General features: G+C 47.4%; 1 protein-coding gene across 1 annotated transcript; it reads left to right on the top strand.

The window, feature by feature from the left end:
• The first annotated feature begins 1,726 nt into the window (after positions 1 to 1,726).
• Positions 1,727 to 17,883, top strand: LOC128911075 (sentrin-specific protease 2-like). Its single transcript, XM_054205328.1, has 8 exons — positions 1,727 to 1,756; positions 8,329 to 8,346; positions 14,318 to 14,449; positions 14,868 to 15,071; positions 15,191 to 15,273; positions 16,379 to 16,463; positions 17,162 to 17,257; positions 17,821 to 17,883. The coding sequence occupies exons 1-8, from the start codon at positions 1,727 to 1,729 to the stop codon at positions 17,881 to 17,883; spliced, it is 711 nt and encodes a 236-aa protein (XP_054061303.1).
• Positions 17,884 to 17,987: the final 104 nt, after the last annotated feature.

Genomic DNA, 17,987 nt, shown 5'->3' with positions numbered 1-17,987 from the left:
CTTATCAATTGCTACGATCTAATTATACATTGATTCAAGATTTGTTGCCTACACCTATCGGCATTAATCTTACATTGGTGAAGAAACTACTACAGCATGATGACCCGTGTCAGCTGCTAGAACGAATTCGAAATAATGGACACAAAACTTTAATCACTGTTCAGCATGATACAGAAGAGATACACCGTGTCTTTGAAAGAGTGAAAAAGGATGGAGAACGCCATTGGTGGGAAATTCTCCTTGGACGGTCACCAACAGCAACGGGACTGTTTAATCGCAGGCTTCACCCAGTTGTGATCTTGCTAGTTCTAATTTTAATACGTTTGTTGCTTATAGTTATGTTGTATATAAAAGTTTGGTACTTGACCAAACAAATAACCCAACTTCAACCACCCAAAACATACAAATTAACAAATAACAAATAGCAGAGCTTCACTGTCTACTTCCCATGAATCTCTAAGCGCAAAACCTATTAGCATACTATTTATGGCACAGAGGCAAGAGGTGACCGCACCACCACGCTGTGAAGGTAAGATGAATTGACTATAGTCACGGGGTGGAGTGTGGCGGTGTGCTCTCCCCTTTTCCCCCCCCGGCTCCTGCTCAAGCCATGGCCATCAGCGGGAGTTGTTATGAGTTGCACTTGAACTGTGGGAGATGGCTGGCGACACAACCAAAGCACTGTCTGGAGTGGGACCCTAGGTACCCTGTTCCCATGAGCATATGACTATAGGTCCATTATCTTACTCCAGAAAGAGTGGACAGCCCAAGAGCCTTTTGAGCTCTCCTGCACGGCAGCGGGCTGCACGACAGGATCTCCCCTTGAGTGGGGACGCTCGCTTAAGGCTCTTCTCCTCGAGGCTGAGCGATTCCTTGCCGCAACAGATTCTCGGTAAGTGACTGACAGCATGCTAAACTTTGCAATCTTAGCTAAGTGATCTAAGGATCGATTGCGCATACAGAATCCTTTAGACATAAACCGTTGAGCAGGTCTGGGACTAGGATTGGATCCAGCCGCACCTCGACTCCTCTCTGAGAAGGAGTTTAGAAAGCAAGGGGGTCCTTTCTGAACCTCGTGACTCAACGGGAGGGTCTCCCTGAGAGCTTGTCTGACCCTGGCCTCTGTGCAGTGACTAACCCAGTGTACCCTGGCATCGCATCGCGTAAAACACTGTCGCATTCACTACTAACTTTGTTACATCGCTGTTTTATGTTAACAAACGTTTCACTACTCTCTTACAAGTGAAGTTATTCACTCCGCCCGTGACAGTATGCAATGTACGTGTTTGTAAAATTAAGAGAGAAAAGCACAGAGCTACAACCTGCTATTTCAGACTAGATCAGGGAGCGGCTTTTCTAATGCTCTTGCTGGTGTTATTTATGACATTTTTGGCTTACTTAAGGCTTCTATTTTACCGAGTCAATGGCTTTTCTACTTTTTGAAGCGGGAAGCGCTCAAGTCTCTGCAGAGGAGCAGCAGCGTTTGGATAAAGAATCTAGGATATGACTTTCCGACTGTCTGTTGAGCTGCTCCAAGTCCATGCTGCCAACAAGAATTGTGCTCCTGAAAACGTGTTCTGCTTTCTCCCTTATACTAGTGTTTGGACAGCCAGTCGGATCTGGGAATTAAATCAGCTGATTTTTTTCCCTGATTCCGTTTCCAGCTGCGTTGCTTTGCAGGCTTGACTGGATTGTGCAGCCACGAGTCCTAGTGTCAGCATTGGGGATGGAGAAGAAATACCAGGTGCTTTCACAAGTAACGGGACTTGCTATTTCAGCAGCAAAGCAAACTGAAACTGGTTTATGTCACGGTTTAAACAGGGAGGGAAAAAAAAAAAAAGAAGGGAAAAAAAATTGGAAGTTGTGGAAGAAGAACTAAGGAAGCAGTTTGAGAAGGTTCGAAACAATCTGATAGCTGGATGCCACCAAAAGGACAGGTCGTTCTTTGTGTTCCTCCTTCATCAGCTGCCCCTGATCTGACTTTTTGTTGGGCTGGTCGGTACCCGAAGCTGTCAGAAAATCCTTTGCTTTTTGCTGCTGGACTAGTCTCCTGCCAGCTTGGTGGCACGGAGTGAGCCCCAGGGCCAGTGCAAGCGGCAGAGGTGGTGGGAGGAAGCTGGGCGTCCGTGCTTCTTGTCTGATACTCTCATTTTTCAAAACACATTCTTGTCTTTTTTTGGCTTTTTTTTTTCTTTTTGGTGGAGTGTGGGAACTGTCATGGGAAGGGGCTGCTCTGCTTTCCCTCCCAGTGGATTCCCAGCCCCCCCAGCAGTGATCTGGTCTGGTGATGGTGTGCTTCAGGGGGAGAGAGCCAAAAGCTGTTCCTTCTCTGTTGGATCGGTTGCTAAATTGAGTAGCAGGGGGGTGGAAGGAGTGTGAGGTGAGCGCAATTACACCTTGCGTAAATGTTATCGTAGATTTGATGCTGTGTAATGTGGGGCTGCAGCTTTCCTTAAGAAAACAAGTGGAACTACATAATTGTATAGGAATTTAGGATTTAAAAAATACCTCAATCCCTTTATTTGCCGGTATCTTCCACTAAGGAAGTGAAACCTGTAACTTGGGTCCCCGTGAGGAAAACCTGGATCTCGGAAGCGCAAAGAACACGCGGTCCTCACTTCCATACCTTACGGCTGCTTCTGTCCACGGAACCCTTTTCTGTCTGCTGCCCCCCAAATAATGCTGCTGCCCTGGCATTCTCTGCCTGTGGAGCAGGTGACTGTAACGCATCTTGATGAACGTGCTCCGAAATGTCATCCCTACAGCATTACCCGTTGTTTTCAATATGCTTCAAGGATGGAGAGAATGATTTGGAAACACACAAGCCTGGACTTCAGGGCTTCCACCTCGATGCCAGCAATGCCCAAGGAAGGGGAAGAACTGTTGGTAACCATCAAGGGAGCTGGTGGTTTGTAAAATGGACACGTCACAAATTCAAGGTCAGAACAAAATGGTTATTTAATACCAACCCCAGTCCTGATCTGCTTACCAGCAGAGTTTGAATAGAGGGAGGATAAAGAAGTTTGGCTTTTCTTCTTTTTTCTTCCGCATTCATTCCAGGAGCCTGGTTTGGCAAGAGAGCAAGGATTAGGAAGAGAAAATGCCTGAAGAACAACAGAATGAGCTAGTAGAGACTGTGGAATTTGGGTGAGCTGTGGGAGTGGCTTGTACGAAGCCTCAATATGTGTCAGGATGCTGGGGCGTAAACTGCTTTTGGAGGGATGCAGGCTCCTGGTGTTTGACATTTTAGCCAGGGAGGATTTCCTGGGACTTGGTGGGGGGTGAGAGCTTTGCCATTGTAGGGGTTATTACCAGTCTCAGGAATATCTGGAGCAGGTGAGGTGCCAGGAGTTCCTTGGAGGCTGGAAGTACTAAAGAAGTGGCATAATCCTGTCAAATGGGGGAGATTGAAGAGGGAGGTTTCAAAGAATGATGATCTGGAAACAAAAACGTGGGTGTTTAAAAACTGGACAACGTTGTAAAGTCCAAAAGAGCGGAATGGATCTAAGCCAGCTGTTTAATTTTCTGGTTTAGATACACGTCTCTTTCTTCTCAGATCACAGGTGTCCCGCTTCCACATCCATCTTAACGTGACAGAGCAAAGATTGTTCTAAAAATATAGCAAAGGGATGAAGACTTCAGTCATTTGCTTATGCTCATGGAATTTCTCTACTGATTTCTTCAAAGCTTATTAACTTCTAAACACTAGAAAGGGGTACGGGGTATGTCTGTGGGCAAGATCCTCCCTGCTGCTTCCCTCCGGTTGTGCATTTCTGGTGTCCTTCTCGGTATCAGACCACCCGTATTTCGACAAGGTTCCTTCTGTCTTGCCTGATCCCGCCAAGAGGGTGAAGTTTTATGAACAGAAGTCTTTTTCCCCAAAGGAAGAACAGCCTTAGTTTGGGGTTTGGCCCTTCTTTAATCTGGCGTTGTCTAACTCTTTTACAAAGAGTTGAAGGCTGCTTACAGCGCTATTAATACATTAACTCAGAACTCATGTCTGTGGATTGTTTCCTTTGGAAGGGAATAACACGTTGAGGTTAAATTTGTTGTTTGTAACCTAAATTAGTTCTCAGGATTTGCACTGCCCTTTGCAGGGTTAATATGTGAGGTGGCCATAGTTTAGGACACTTCCTCCAATATTTTGACGGAGAAGAATATGGCCTTGATTCTCTTGCTCCTGGAATTCACTGAAAATCTGCTTCATCCTGCGAGTTGTGTCCCACCCCGTCCCCACAGTGTTGGATGGGAGGCAATTGTAAATAGTTCAACTTGAAGTTGTTTGGAAGTGGTTTAAGCACGATCCCATGTTGGTTTAGCAAATGAATTTCAGAACGCTTAATCTGGAATGCCCATTAGGCTGAATATTCAGGTTTAAGAGATGCTACAAAGACAAACCAGGTGATTTTTGAAAAAAATCCGGTACTGCGGTGTCATGGCTGAGCGTTCTTGATCAGAATTGACACAAAATTTAGAACTGTTTGGTTTTAGGAAAAAATAGAATTCTGCTGCTGCTGAACTTGAAATGTTCTTTAATCTCTTGAAAGAAAGAAAACCTTCTGGTGTGGTCAAACCAAGCGTTTAGGCAACGGGACTGAAGTTAAGCTTTATACCGATTAAAAAAAAGTCTCCAATGCTAATGAGGGTCTGTCATTACCAAAGAAGATTGCAAGTAAATAACAGAGTAGAGGGGGTATTATTTGAGAACAGTGTCTGAGCGTGTGACACAGGATTGCAGTTTCGGTCGGTGGAAAATGAGGATTTGTTTGGAAGTGTGAAGCCTGCACATGTAATGACACTTGTGCCGTTGTGTGTATATATGGATATATATGCACCACGCGGCAGGGGAGGGAGCAGAGCCCATCTCCAGGAGTGCTGGGCACCTCTCTGGTGACACCGGGAGGACAGAGCAGGGTCTCCGCACGCCTCCCCCAAAGCCATCCTCCCAGCCCAGACCAGATGTGGAGCAGACGCTGCAGCGGGGCTTCGCTGAGCTGATGTGCCACCTCCATGCAAGCCCCTGCCATGGCAATGGTGGCGGGAAGCTGAGGGACCCCTGCCCGGCACCCCTAGTCCTTCTGGGTCCACAAAGAGGTGGTGATGGCCACTAATCTGGCCACTGTTATGCCACTAATTTGAAATATGCTGCTTCAGCATCCAGTTCTGTGAAGCTGCTTTCACACTTTTCTCCACCGTGGACAGAAACGGGAGTGTTGCAGGTGAGTTTTGGCTTCACAGAGAGAAACCGAGAAAAACCTCGCATCTTTCTTTACCCAGGAACTCAAATGCCCTGCGCCCCCTCCAGCTCTCGGCTGCAGGATTCAGCTAACACCTGCGGGATGGGGAGAGGAGAGGGAGGCAGAAGCCGACTGAAGAGGCATCTCCAAGTCGCAGGCCCTGGGGGGGGCTGCCCTGCCCTCTGCCGGGCTGCTTCCACCGCCCACCCTGCCTGCAGCCTGCCTGCAACGCCTCTGCCATGGCCACTTCTGCCTCCAGCGCTCAGGCATCTTCCTGGGCCAGAGCCCTGAAGCATAAAGTGGAGCGGCAATTAAGTTCCTAAAGTAATGAGGAAGGTCGTTGTCATTAAACCACAGCCCACCACCACTTAAGACTCCCTGCAGGCGTCAAAAGCTAGGGGGACCTCCTGTGACAAGGGCTGTCCCAAAGGGCCATTCCTGCCCTGAGCCCTTTCATCTGCCCCCTTTGCTCCTCTTGGACTTAACCATTCATTTTCATTCCTCATGTGGAAAAGGCTCTCCAGGACGTGGCTGCAGCAGCACGGGCACATTTCCACCCCAGAGGCAACACCTGATAAACCACTAGGAAGAACCCTATTAAACCCCCCACCCCTTAACAGCGGGGCAGGGCAGAGGATGGCCCCCGAGCGCCAGCCAAGGCCACCAGGAGCCAGCTCAGCACTCGCCAGCCCCACAGCGGCCGCTTTAGCCGGGCTCCCTGCAGCGGGCCCTTGGCCGCTGCTACATCACGGTTCGTCACAATGGTCGAACGCAGCGTCCGCGTCCCTAGTTGCAGCGGAGCCATGGCGGAACCGCACGCAGCGCCTGCAGCTCCCCAGCGGAGAGGCAAAAAGCGTCGCTTGGGCCGTGAGGCCAGGGCTGGGTAAGCGGGGCCTTGTGGGACCCCCCGGGGCCTGCTTGGGGGTAACAGGAGCCTCGGCCCCATGGCGTCGGCCTGAGGGGCTTGAGCCGTTAGCCGCTCTGCGGGCTGGGGCGCAGTGTGGTGTCCTGCCCCGGGGTCCCCGCCACGCTCCTGGGCTGGGCTCGGCCCCTTGAGGCTTTTCCGTGAGAGAAGGATGAACAATTACGGGCGTGAGTGGTGAAGGTGGTGGGCAAAGGAGATAAGCGTTAGCTACTCTCGTACTGCACTGCTGAAGCGCAGTCTGCGATTTTTTGGGATGGGGGGTTACCCTGTGAAAACTTGAATTTTTTACAAATTCAAATTATAAATCTTAATGAAGTGCCCTCAACACTGGTGGGGGAGGAGGTTTTGAAAAGAGGAGGGCCTGAGCTTCTGTGGGAGCCTACAGAGTTGCTGAGTTTTCCTAATACCTTCTTTCTTTCCTGTCCTTGCTAAGGAGGCAAGTCAAATGCTGGGCGTAAATAGGTGCTGTCTCCTGTAGAGCGTGGAGAAGGACATGAATGCGTCTCTCCCTGGAGAGCGGTCTCAAGTTGCTTTTATGTTCTGGCCTGTTTTTTCGGCATGTTTCAAATACTACTCAACACTCTGTGCGCTTCCCTGTTTCTGGCGGGTCCTTGGCAAAACCCCAGTTGCAATGACACAGTTTAACCTCCTCCCGGGGTTGTGTATTCCCATGGGAGAGAGAGGTAGCTAGGCTTAGATTGATTTTTTCCTTCCCTTTTGTCCATGCACGTTCCCTGGCCATGCCCACTTCAGAACAGCAAAGGTTTCCACGTTTATTTCTGAACTGGCAAGAGAGAATTCATCTTTTCTTGTGATCCAAGTAATTCTAGCCCTCCAAGTGTCTGTTAAAGTGAAAAAGGAGAAGACAAGGCTGTCACAGGTGTTGGGTGCTCTGGTAAAGGTGGAGAAAGAGGCACTTGTGTTCACAAACTGTGGTTATGAAGCGCAGTCAGGCGTTTAAACCGTGCTTCTCTGAGGAAGTAGCCTTGAGGAGGTTGGATTGTGCCGATCCCTGCAGAAGAATGAGGCTGGAAAGCTTTCACTGAAAAGCAGCCCAGAATGAGCTAGCTCTTGCTGAAGTCGAGCAGGAGGATACCAATATTTTGGGTTCCTTAGTTTTACCTTCTGCCACGTCAAATATGCTGAGTAAGGTTGCATTTTTATTATAGTGTATTTGCCTTTCAGACCTCCCTCCCCGATATTTTCTGCCTGACTTTAACAGCATAGTAAAAGCAAATATTCTTGGTATTGTATGAAAGGTGCCGCTAAGGATATCGGTTCCTTTTTGTGCTCCTGATACAGAGAGAAGATGAGATAGTCCATGAGTGGTGATAGCAGCAGGTTTTGGGGGCCTAACAGTTTGAAAGGAATGATTTTGTGTAAGAAAGACGGAAGAATTCTTCAAAGAATCCTTGGCGTCTGTCATGGCATTTTGTGGGGCAAATAGAGGAAAAAACCAACTAGGAGCAACCTTTGTGCTCCATTCCCAAAGTAAAAATGTGTACTGGATTTTATCGTTGTTATCAAGTGATAGAATATTTGGACATACGCTTAATAAGAAAGGGTGCAGCTAAGAATCCTTTGAAGAACGAGTTCCCGAGCACTGCTTTAGCAGTAAGTTATTGCAGTGGGTGTCTGCATGAGTTGCTTTCCCACCTTTTGTTTCCTGTCCTACTTAGTCTTTTCTTTGCAACTCCGTGTAGTGACTGAGGAACTTGGAAGGCTTAGTAATGGCTGGTATGTGGCTTTCCTTGAGGAAAGAGGAAAACTTGGCATCGTAACTTCTGCAAGTTTTTGGTGATAGGAACAGATGTAAAACGTTAGGAAGCATTAAGAGAATGAGGAAAAGAGGCCTAATAGGGTGTAGTGGGATAATGAGCTGTGTGTGAGCGGTCCGTTGCCTGGGAGAGGTTGTGGGGGGTTGATGGGGGATGCTCAGCGGTGTGCTCAGGTTGGGTGTGTGTGCCTGAGATGATCGCAGGGGTGCTCGGAGGAGGAGACCTTTGGGCTATGAAAAGTAACTTTGGAAGTTTGGGTCCTGTGAAGGGAAGTCAGCCTGGTAGAAGCTTCAGGAAGTTTCAAACCACTCTTCTGTGTTTTCTTTCCTCAGGATTTCTACACCTGTGGAGGATCCCGATGAGCCTCCAGCCAAAAAGAGAAGAACAGGTATTGGACGTTACAGAAGTCTTTAATAGGCCTGATTTTTCTTAGGTTTCATCTGCCTTAGAAAACTCTGGCTTTTGTACTTCTTTTGACTTTTCTACTTTTTCTACTTTAGTTTATTACTTTTGTGGTAAACACGTACACGTAATAAACTGCATGCATGTGTGGAGGGGGGAGGAGGATAAATTGCACCCTGTGCTGCTTCTCCGGAAACAGGGAATGTTCCCCAAAGCAGGGTTTTTTTGCAGATCTGGCTGGCAGACTCACGGGTGGGTTAGTCTTTGAGCTGTGGCTCTGAGGGGCTGCTCAGTGAGGCAACTAATACAAAAATTGCCACCAAGTGCTGTTGGCAGAAGGGTGTGAAACTTGAAATGGGTTACACTACTTTAGCTGTGGCTTTGGTGCCAATAGAAATCCTAATCTCCTTTCCTATCATGTTCTTATATGGCCTGTCTTTGCTTTTTTAGATTTTGACGACTCCGAGCATGGAGAGAAACCTGAACAAGTTGCCACTGTGGGCAAGTTGCAAACCAAGGCAACTAAACGACGGAGAGTATCAGTGAGCAACGATGCTGCGAGCACAGAGTCTGGGGAAGAGGTTAGCAAGGGTTGGGAAAATAGGGCGAATCTGGGGAAGATGAAAGAGCAAGCGTCTCTCCCTGAAGCGTCCTGAAGTTGGGCCTGCTCTGAGCCTGTGCAGCAGTAGGTGGTTCTTTTCCATTTCTAGCAGGCAGCTCTTGTGTGCTGGGTTTGCCTTCCTCAGCTCTGCGTCCTCTGCTCTGGCACTTGCAGCCGAGGAAGGAGCAAAGCGTTTGTTGCTTTCCAGATACTTTCCCGTCATCCCAGTTTATGGTTGTCCTGTGCTTGTAAACTGTTGTTACTCTCTCTCTCAAGCTTGTAGTTAAGGAATCAAAATACACTACTTTGCAAGAAAAACTGCGTACTTCCTCTGGATAAACCTCCTTCTGATAGGTTCATAATCCACCGTTCCGGGGGAGGATGGCTGTAGGACTCGGACTCGGTTAAAACGAGTCATGAGCTGCTTGACTTCCCAGTTTGGTTCAAGTAGTAGTGCTATTTTTCTTATTGCCCTATAGGATAAGAGGAATAAGAAGCCGTCGTGCTGTAATTATTTGTTCGTGAGAGAGTCATTCTCTCTTATTTGTTCAAAATATCTTTTTGAAGGGCTAAACTACCACACTTTGGACTAGTGATAACTGCGTGACAAGCTTATATTGTTTTAATCACTGCAGGTATGAGAGCCTGTATTAAAAGCCTAAAGTGTACTCGTCAGAGATCCTGCAAAGATTGGCATTCTTCCGCAGTCTGAGCGGGCAAATCATGGTCCCCAAGTCAGAACAGAGTTGACTAAATTTCAGGAAGTTTATGTTTGCTGGCATTCACATGGAATTCACGTTTTACTCTCGTTGTTTTCCTTTTTCTTGTTTGCAGTCCATCTTTTCTGAGCCTCCAGCTAAAAGACCAAGATGGTGTATGGAAGAAGGAGGAACGCTACGGATTGGTAAGGCTGACATGGAGTTATGAACTCGTTTCTTTTTCACCCGCCCTTGTGCACCGTAGAGCTGGACCCCTAGAGTTCTGTGGGGCTTATTGCAGGCACAATACTAGGCAGCGTCTGGGAATACTTGAGTGTGAGCTCTGATTCCTGCCTGCATCCTTGCATTGCCTCTGGAGTGGAGCCAGGCGTTGATCTTGTCATCTCAGTAGACGAGCTGCCTTGGATGCAGTCCTTCAGTTCTGATATGTCCACTGTTGGCTTGCCAGAAGTCAGTTGTTTGAAAAGCTGATTTTGGGTAGTAGGTCCTGATAACCCTTTTTTATTTCGGGTTTTGGCTGGCAATCCCTTGTGTGCACAACTTTCTGTAGTTGCCAGTATGAAACTCTGAAACTCTCCTCAAGTGACATAACACAAATAAAATTATGATGTAGGAGAGAAAATGACAAGTTTTCTTTTGTGAAGCTCTTTACCGTAAACTCATAAAACCCTTCAATTTCTTTTTGTAGTTATCGATGCCTTACGCTCACTGTCCCTTTGTGACAAGATAATTCCGCGTCTGAGGTAAAAATCCTTCCGTTTTCTTGGAGTTCTTCTCCGAAAGGTTTATTGCCTTTCTCTTTCGTTGTTGAACTTCCTCCGTATTGCCTAACATTTGTATTTGTGTCCACAGAGCAATATTCCTCCAAGGTAGCCTGGAACTCCCTCAGGCTGCTGTACTAAGGGAGGTCTCCAGCTGCTTTTTTGGTTTTTTCTCCCCCGACTGATTTTAAGCTTTTTCTTTAAATCCAGATACTTCATAGACACAGGAGATTAGATAAAGATTAAAGGTCTGTGGTAAGGGGAAGTGTAGAACTTGAGAAGAGGCTGAGGTGACAAACAACAGTGTATCTTCAAGGCAGTTGTTCTGATTTTCGCTTTGACTTCTCTGTACTTTCCCATGAGCTAGTTGAAGACAGCAGGTCTTCATCTAAAGGTTGTAAACCTTTAAATGTGAATTGGTATGTACTGATAACAAACGCCCTGTGTATAAAAATTGTGATTCTCCTCTGTTGTTTTTGCTGCACCAAAGTGTTGAAGCCTATTCCAAGGAACCTGTGATGAGTGACCCGGAAGAAACAAAAGGAGGAGGAGATGTTTATCCATATCCAACGCTAAGGACTGGTGAGTATCCCCATGATTCAAATCCCTTCCAGTTTGTAGGTAGACTTCAAATGAAAATAGGGCATTTCCTATACACTCCCACATGATATTCAACGTTCACACTGCTTGCCAGAGTTCAAACTTCCTAACCGTACAGTCGTCATTTAAATGTATTTTTTTTATTTATTCCTCAGAAATGGAGAGCTACGTACATCTGATGGCAATCGAAAGTTGACTTATTTTTTTAATACTACTGCTTTTCTGTGCAGGTATCAAATTGGTAGGTGTTTGCTGCCCAGAGCTGTCTCAGGGAGATGTTGTGACCAGGTAGAGTCTCTTTTAGTCGTGGTTCTTGTTTCTTTTGGCTCTGTGCGCGTGTCTCTTTCCGTGCCTGTTCTTCTCCCCGCTTTAAACACTAGTGCTCTCTTTAGCCGTGCGGCACTGTTGTGTGCTTAAATTGTCAGTGGTTCACCTGAGCGTGAGGGGAGAGAAGGAAATAAAGGAACGGATAGAGTATGACGGGTTGAAGTGAAAGGAACATTTTCTTGCCTTTTTTTGTGGATTTAACTACTCAGTGAAGTCATTTGATGAAGCTTGTGAATACCTGCTCTTCCCCTGCTGGACTGAAAGTGGAGAATACCATGAGAGTCTGCTGTAGGTCTCCCTCCTGAAAAAGGGGGTCTTTGGTGACAAGGCAAATTATCGGTTTTGAGGAAGGCAGATATATACAGACATCTTTACTGTCTGTGTATTTGTTTGCTCTTCAGAGTCTGCGTGGTTTTACTGGTAATCCGCTCCAAATGGGGACAGTCACTCTCTTGACTAGCCTATAGGAGGCAAGTAAATATCCTGTAGGTGTCCCATTTTTAGTTCCCTGTGCTGGTCTTAGTTTCCGTAAGCTAACCGTATGTGGCTGCAGGTAGAGTTGCGGGTGTTCCTGTTATACCTTGCAGTATAAGCCCTAGCACGCAGCATTTATCCCCAGTAGATCCCAGAGCACTTGACAGAGGAAGTGCTGGTTGCTTCCCTGTTTTCCAAATAATGAAACTGATCAAGAGAAACCAAAGGAGTCTTGCACAGGGAGATGGGAAGAAATGTACAAAGCTCCCAGCGCTTCCTTCTATGCCAGTCTTGCTGCTCCGAAAGAACCGTGCTGGAAGCGGAGACGATGTTGTCACACGTGTGCAACCGAGGCTGTAGTCAGCATCAGCCTTGAAAAAGCATTTCTTGTCCAGAAGGTGAATTCTTGAGAATTCCGTGGGACAGTACAGGTCCACAGCTCACTGCTCTCTCTCTTTCTCTCTCCCGCTCCTCGCAGGGGCTCCCCACCAGCAGAAGAATGTCTGGAAGAGGACGGAGCGGTGAAACAAGCTGTTGCAGTTGCAGGGGTAAGCTTGTGTTATTCATGATTTCATTTTTTAGGAAAATGTATCTGGTTGTGATCAGAAATTTTTGCGCTCCTCCCTTTCATTACTTCCTCAACAATATCTGTATTCGTCCAGGTCGTTTTTCCCAAGGGAAGCGGGAGCATGATTTGTTGAGTAGCACGATCACAGAGGGTTTCCCGCTGCCGTTCATTTTGTTTCTGGACTATGATGAGCGCACTACCCTATACTATTTTTCTTCTTCCCCTTTGATGTGTTGGGTACAGCCTCAGAGTCTTTACTGCACAGGCTTGGTTGACCTGCAGAGCTGGACTGTGGTATCTTTAGTGGTGTCTTGTTTTGTGAGATAGGAAGTACATCTCTTTGACTTTCGTCTCTGGTCAGGATTGAGATCAAAATTAAATTTTAGTCCTGGAAATCAGAGCTATTAATCTCCATCTCAACCTGATACCTACCTGCGGAGGCTTTTCTGGGGTTCTTAACGCTACTCCAAGCCAAACTAACTTCCTGCCTCTCTTGCCTCCGTTTAGTTTTGAGTGCAGCACTACATGGGTGCGCAGTTGGGATGCAGTCCTCGACAAAAAGTAACTTTGGAGTCGGCTGGTTAGATGCGTGTACAAAAGCCCTTCCAGTTTTAGTCATGAGCAAGATTTTCTGTGCTATCCCCTAGCAAAAAAATCTGTGCTGGATTGGTAGCTTAACGTCCTTTTGTCTCACAGGAACAGCGTGGAGCTCAGATCGCAGAAGGTGTGTTATGCCAAGTACCTCTGGCACCCGCCCAGGCCAAAAAGTCACCCGCCCTTGCCGTGAAAGGAAAGAAAGTCATAAGGCTGAGGAGAATAGGAAAAGACTTTACTCCACTCACAGAGGTACCGTAGCTGACAGGCTGTTTGACAAAAGAGAAGGCTGTGAAACAGCTGCAAGGAACTCCATTTGTTACAGGTGGTTCTTCAGGCTTTTTGAAATCTGAAGAACTTGCATTTAAGCTGTTAGGGAGTGTCTGCAGCTGTGACTTCCCAGTGCAAAGGTCAGCACTAAAGCTGGTTTGAAGGATTGAAAGGATTTAAGCATCTTATGCTCCACGCACTCCTTCAGTTGTGCTAACCTAAGGGTTGGTGGGGCTTCTGTTACTCGGACAAAAATGAGTCCACGTTTAACAACAGCCTCCCCTGCTTGTCTGAGTGTTGGCCGCTTTTATTCTTGGGAGTTGCAGTCTGATCGAGTGCCCCCTTTTTTGCCTCTTGAGGATTGATTTGGAAAGGGCTAGCAAGTCCAGAGTTTACAACGTCTGCGGGGTGATGCTCAGTACAAGGAAAACCAGGGGTTTTCTTATCCTGCTAGCCCACGTTCAACCGAGAAGAAGATGCTCTGGCAGTTCAGAGTATTTTATACTAACAGACCCAGTGGTTGCTTTGCATTCCCTAAGCAGAATTTCCTTTGCATGGAAACATGCAAATGACAACCAGTTGCATGCACAGCCTGGACTCCCGATTGCCTGACTGCAGTGTAGCTGCCTCGGTTTCCCCCTTTGCTGGTACTTCAGCTCCCTTGAAGTTCCCCCACCTTCCCATTCTTTCAGGCTCCTGACGTAGCTGCCTTGGCATGGAGAATGCCTGCTGCGGTTGCCTTAAACCTCAGCGTTGCGAGGGCTGCAGCATCGCATGGGAAAGGCGTTTGCTGTGTGTTTGCTCGTCCCTGTGTTTTATCTCAGCTTCCTTGGTGAAAACAAATTGAGGCAAACCTGGGCCCTGAAGTTCCAAGTTGGGATGCTGAAACCAACCAACCAACCAAAAAGGGCGATTGCTAACCTAGCCGAAAGCCGGCAAAGGCAGTTGCTCTGTCACCTGAGCTTCATTTCCAGGCCGTGTTTGAGTTGAAAGCTGCCCGCAGGTTGGCATACTCAACGCTCTGTTGCACAAGTCCTTCCCCATTTAATTGTCCATTTCAGGCCATGGAGAGAGAGGTCGTTGCCGCATTAGGCAAAGGTGAGCCAGAGGAGATCATGAGCAGTGCCTTCAACCTAAAGGTGACTCGTGAGGACATCCACACCCTAAGGAACGGTTGCTGGCTAAATGATGAGGTAAAACTAGCTGCAGCACAGGGATCTTCTAATTGAGCATTTCTTTAAAAATACCCCTTCACCGTGTACTTTTCAAAGTTATTTGATGACCTGCACTGCAGAGGCTAGAAATCTCTGTGCAGTTCTTATTTTAGGTACTTGAGGGTCCAGTGTTCCTGGCAGTTCCTTTACTTGTTCTGTTATGTGCTTCCAGGAGTTAGTCCAGGTTCTTGGAGTGGGTGGCAGGTGTTTTTATCAAACTGCAGTTTGATAACCAACTGTAACCAAGTGCGAAGTTCTCTCAACAAAAGCTGACAGCTGAGGCTGGAGTTCTCTCAGCTGCGTACTTCAGGGTGGCCAGAAGAGAGATGTGGCTGTATTTTTCGTTTGGTAAGCTAGCGTCTGATTTTACATCTCCAGTTTACTCTTTGTGGTACAGGTCATTAATTTCTACATGGGTCTTGTGATGGAGAGAAGTAAGAAGGCAGGATATCCATCCGTCCACGCTTTTAGTTCCTTGTTTTATGAAAAACTAGCTTCTGGGGGCTACAGGACAGTAAGAAGATTGACCAGACGCGTGGATGTCTTCCACAAGGACATCATCTTCGTGCCCATTAACTTGAGCTTGCACTGGGCACTAGCGGTGAGTCAAACGGGCTTGTTATTTAGAGTTGGGTGGGGAGAAAAAGCTAGCAAGAAAAGTCATGGAGGTTTGTGCAGCACAAGGTGGTGCTTTGTCTAACAGTCACCTTTGAATAACAGGTCATAGATATGAGAAAGAAGACCGTCAAATACTTTGACTCCCGGGGACAAGAAGGAGGGGACAAGATTTGTGAGACTTTGCTGTAAGTAACTGCTCAGTCAGTGCTTTTGTGTTGTGAATGAGGAGAACGTTTTGGGTTTTGCCCCTGTGACACGACGGCAAGTTTCCACATGTCTTGTAGATAACAAACCAGAAATCTTGGATTCGCTTGCTGCGAGTTGTCTGACAGTGACTCCTTCCCTAGTGTCACGTCGTCCCCTCCACCCAGCGTCTTGGATGCCTGGGTTCTGCCACCTTCCCCCTAGAGCACAGACAAAGACATGGTAGCCCCGTGGCACACGGGCACCAACCTTGTTAGTGATCAATAAAATGGGGCTATTGACGAAAGGGAAGAATTTGAGGGCAGAAGTGTTTGAGGATACCGCTGGGTGCTCTTTGTAATTCTGACATTCTCGTTCAAGACAGATACCGTGTAGCCAGCTTTTGCAGCTGTGTCAGCTGGCACGCACACCTCTCCAACGTAACGGGGACAGGTTTTCCTGTTGTGCAAGCAGGCGTCCTTAGAAGTCTCTGCCACTGATGCAGAGGTAGTAAAACCCCTTAATCCAGCAGCTTTGTAGCCCAAGAGCAAGGAGAGCGGCCCCGCAGAGACAAACCAAGCGTTGGTTTAGTCCGGTGCTGTCCTGAACAGTTAAGAGCAGGTGCCTGCGAAAGGCTATAAGAACAGGTCTGCATCCAGTCCTTTTTTCCAGCAACTGGTGGCCTGGAAACTTCCTCAGCCAGAGGTGCTGGCCCAAAAGCTTTTGTATTTGTCCTTCCGGAGGCGCACGCAGTCTGTGGGATTCAGGCACGTGGTGGGCTGACGACATTAGGGTTCCTTGCTTGGTTTTTCTGTTCTTCCTCTGATAACATGGGATTTGGGGTTTTTTGACCTCTGCTAAGCAATGACCTTATTTGGAATTGTCGGAATTCTCGGTCTCATTCCTGATGGTTAGCTCGCAGCCTCTCGCAGCGTTTGTAAATTTAAGATTTGGATTTTTCCTCCAAATGCCTGAAATCAGCTGCTGTGAGGATCCTCTGACATGTTTACTCTCCTGCCATTCATCTTCCTGTGATCTTTCAGCAGCTCTTTTTTCCTCGGCCTAAATTACAGCGATGAAGAGTGGCTTTTCTTTTGTTTTCAACAGCAAATACCTGCAAGAGGAGAGCCGTGAAAAAACACACGTGAAGCTGAATGTTTCAGAGTGGACTGTTCACAGCATGGAGCCACATGTGAGTGAGCACTGCTTGCACTTGAAATGTGAACTAGAACTCCTTGTCACAAAGCTCTTAACGCTTTCTCATCAGGCCAGGACTTCAGAGAACAGCCATAAGCATCTTCTTCTGGTACCACATGGGGCTGCAAGTGGACCAGGAAACCGTGCTGGGATGAAATCTTTGAGCAGTGCCTCTCCTTGCTGGCCGAATACTTTGTTGGGTTTTTTTTAATTCCTCTGCCACGTGAAGGTGAATTTGGCTTTGCCCCCATTTCACAAGTCAAATTCCAAGTCTCTTTAGCAGTTGTCAGAGAACGTGGGCTGCTTGTTTGCAGCCCAAATCCTGGCACGTGACAAAGCAAGGGCTTGGGCTGATGTTTCTCAGCAATAGTGAAAAGCAGCACCGAAAGCCTCGATTTAAGGGATGTCACTTCAGAAAGACACTGTAGAAAGCTCCAGACACCTTGCAGGGAGGAAGCCTGCTGTCCCTTATCAGCCTGCCAGGAATTTGGCTTGTAACATCCGAGCGTAGGAAGCCGAGGGCAGGGATGATGTGCAGTTCCTGGGGTCTGTTCCTTGTGTTGGGGAGCGGTTACTGGGGATGGTGCAAGTTCAGGAGTGTCTGGTTAGGGTATTTTTGGTAATGGGTGCTGCTTCCAAGTTGCTTTTCCTTGAAGATAGAGGCAAATTCTCCATCTTCTTTGCATTCGTTAGGAAATCCCTCAGCAATCGAATGGAAGCGACTGTGGCGTTTTCACCTGCAAATACGCAGATTACATCTCGAGAGAGAAACCGCTGACCTTTACACAGGTGAGTGAAGGTTCTAAACAGCTCCAGCCCCTTTCGCACAGAGACAAGAGCCAGGGAAGTTACGCAGCGGCTGTTAATTGCATCTGGTGCAGCGGCTGAGGTTTTGTACCTCTCTCCGTTCTTGGGAGATAGTGGCTGGGCTGGAACTTCCAAGTGGCCTCAGCAGGGCAGAGCTGTGTTCTCCATCCTGGCGTCCGGTATCTGCTCCCAGTGAGATTCCTCTTGGGCGAGGTACTGGAGCCAGGGGGTTTGTGAGATCTGGCCTTGGGATCTTTGGGAGAAATGGGTCTCAGCCTTTGACCAGTGAAGACACTGGTTCTTTTCCAAGGCAGTGCTCTTCTGTGAAAGTGCTTGTGAGCTGTTGTGTGGTCAAGGAGATCTGGTTTTGGTGGCATGTCACCCTCTTAGGAGCTGTGCGGGTGAAAGCCAGGTTGTACCGGAAGGGCAAGCGTTGGCGGTTCTTAAAAGGAAGTGTATAATAAGGAAGTAACTGGGCGTTTCTGCGTATTTTGTGTCTCTTTCTGCCATGATGTGTATTTAATGGATTTTTCTTTTCTTTTCAGATCCACATGCCTTATTTCCGCGAGAGGATGGTGTGGGAAATACTCCATCAAGAGCTGCTGTGAGGCATGCTCTACCAGAGTAACACTGTCATCATCTTTGGGTGACTACCTCTTCTTTTAGTTACTTTTCTACTACCTCATTTGAAATAGCAGCAGGCACACAAGTT

Source organism: Rissa tridactyla, chromosome 6 (assembly GCF_028500815.1).
Source record: "Rissa tridactyla isolate bRisTri1 chromosome 6, bRisTri1.patW.cur.20221130, whole genome shotgun sequence".
Classification (NCBI taxonomy): domain Eukaryota; kingdom Metazoa; phylum Chordata; class Aves; order Charadriiformes; family Laridae; genus Rissa; species Rissa tridactyla.
This window is presented reverse-complemented; position numbering and strand designations above follow the sequence as displayed.

What these genes read in the sequence shown, in the direction of transcription:
- LOC128911075 (XM_054205328.1), top strand. Translation starts at nt 1,727, where the DNA reads ATGGAGAAGAAATACCAGGTGCTTTCACAA. An exon ending in GCTTGCACTGGGCACTAGCG is followed by an intron (nt 15,072 to 15,190) that starts GTGAGTCAAACG and finishes TTTGAATAACAG; the next exon opens with GTCATAGATATGAGAAAGAA. An exon ending in AACCGCTGACCTTTACACAG is followed by an intron (nt 17,258 to 17,820) that starts GTGAGTGAAGGT and finishes TTTTCTTTTCAG; the next exon opens with ATCCACATGCCTTATTTCCG.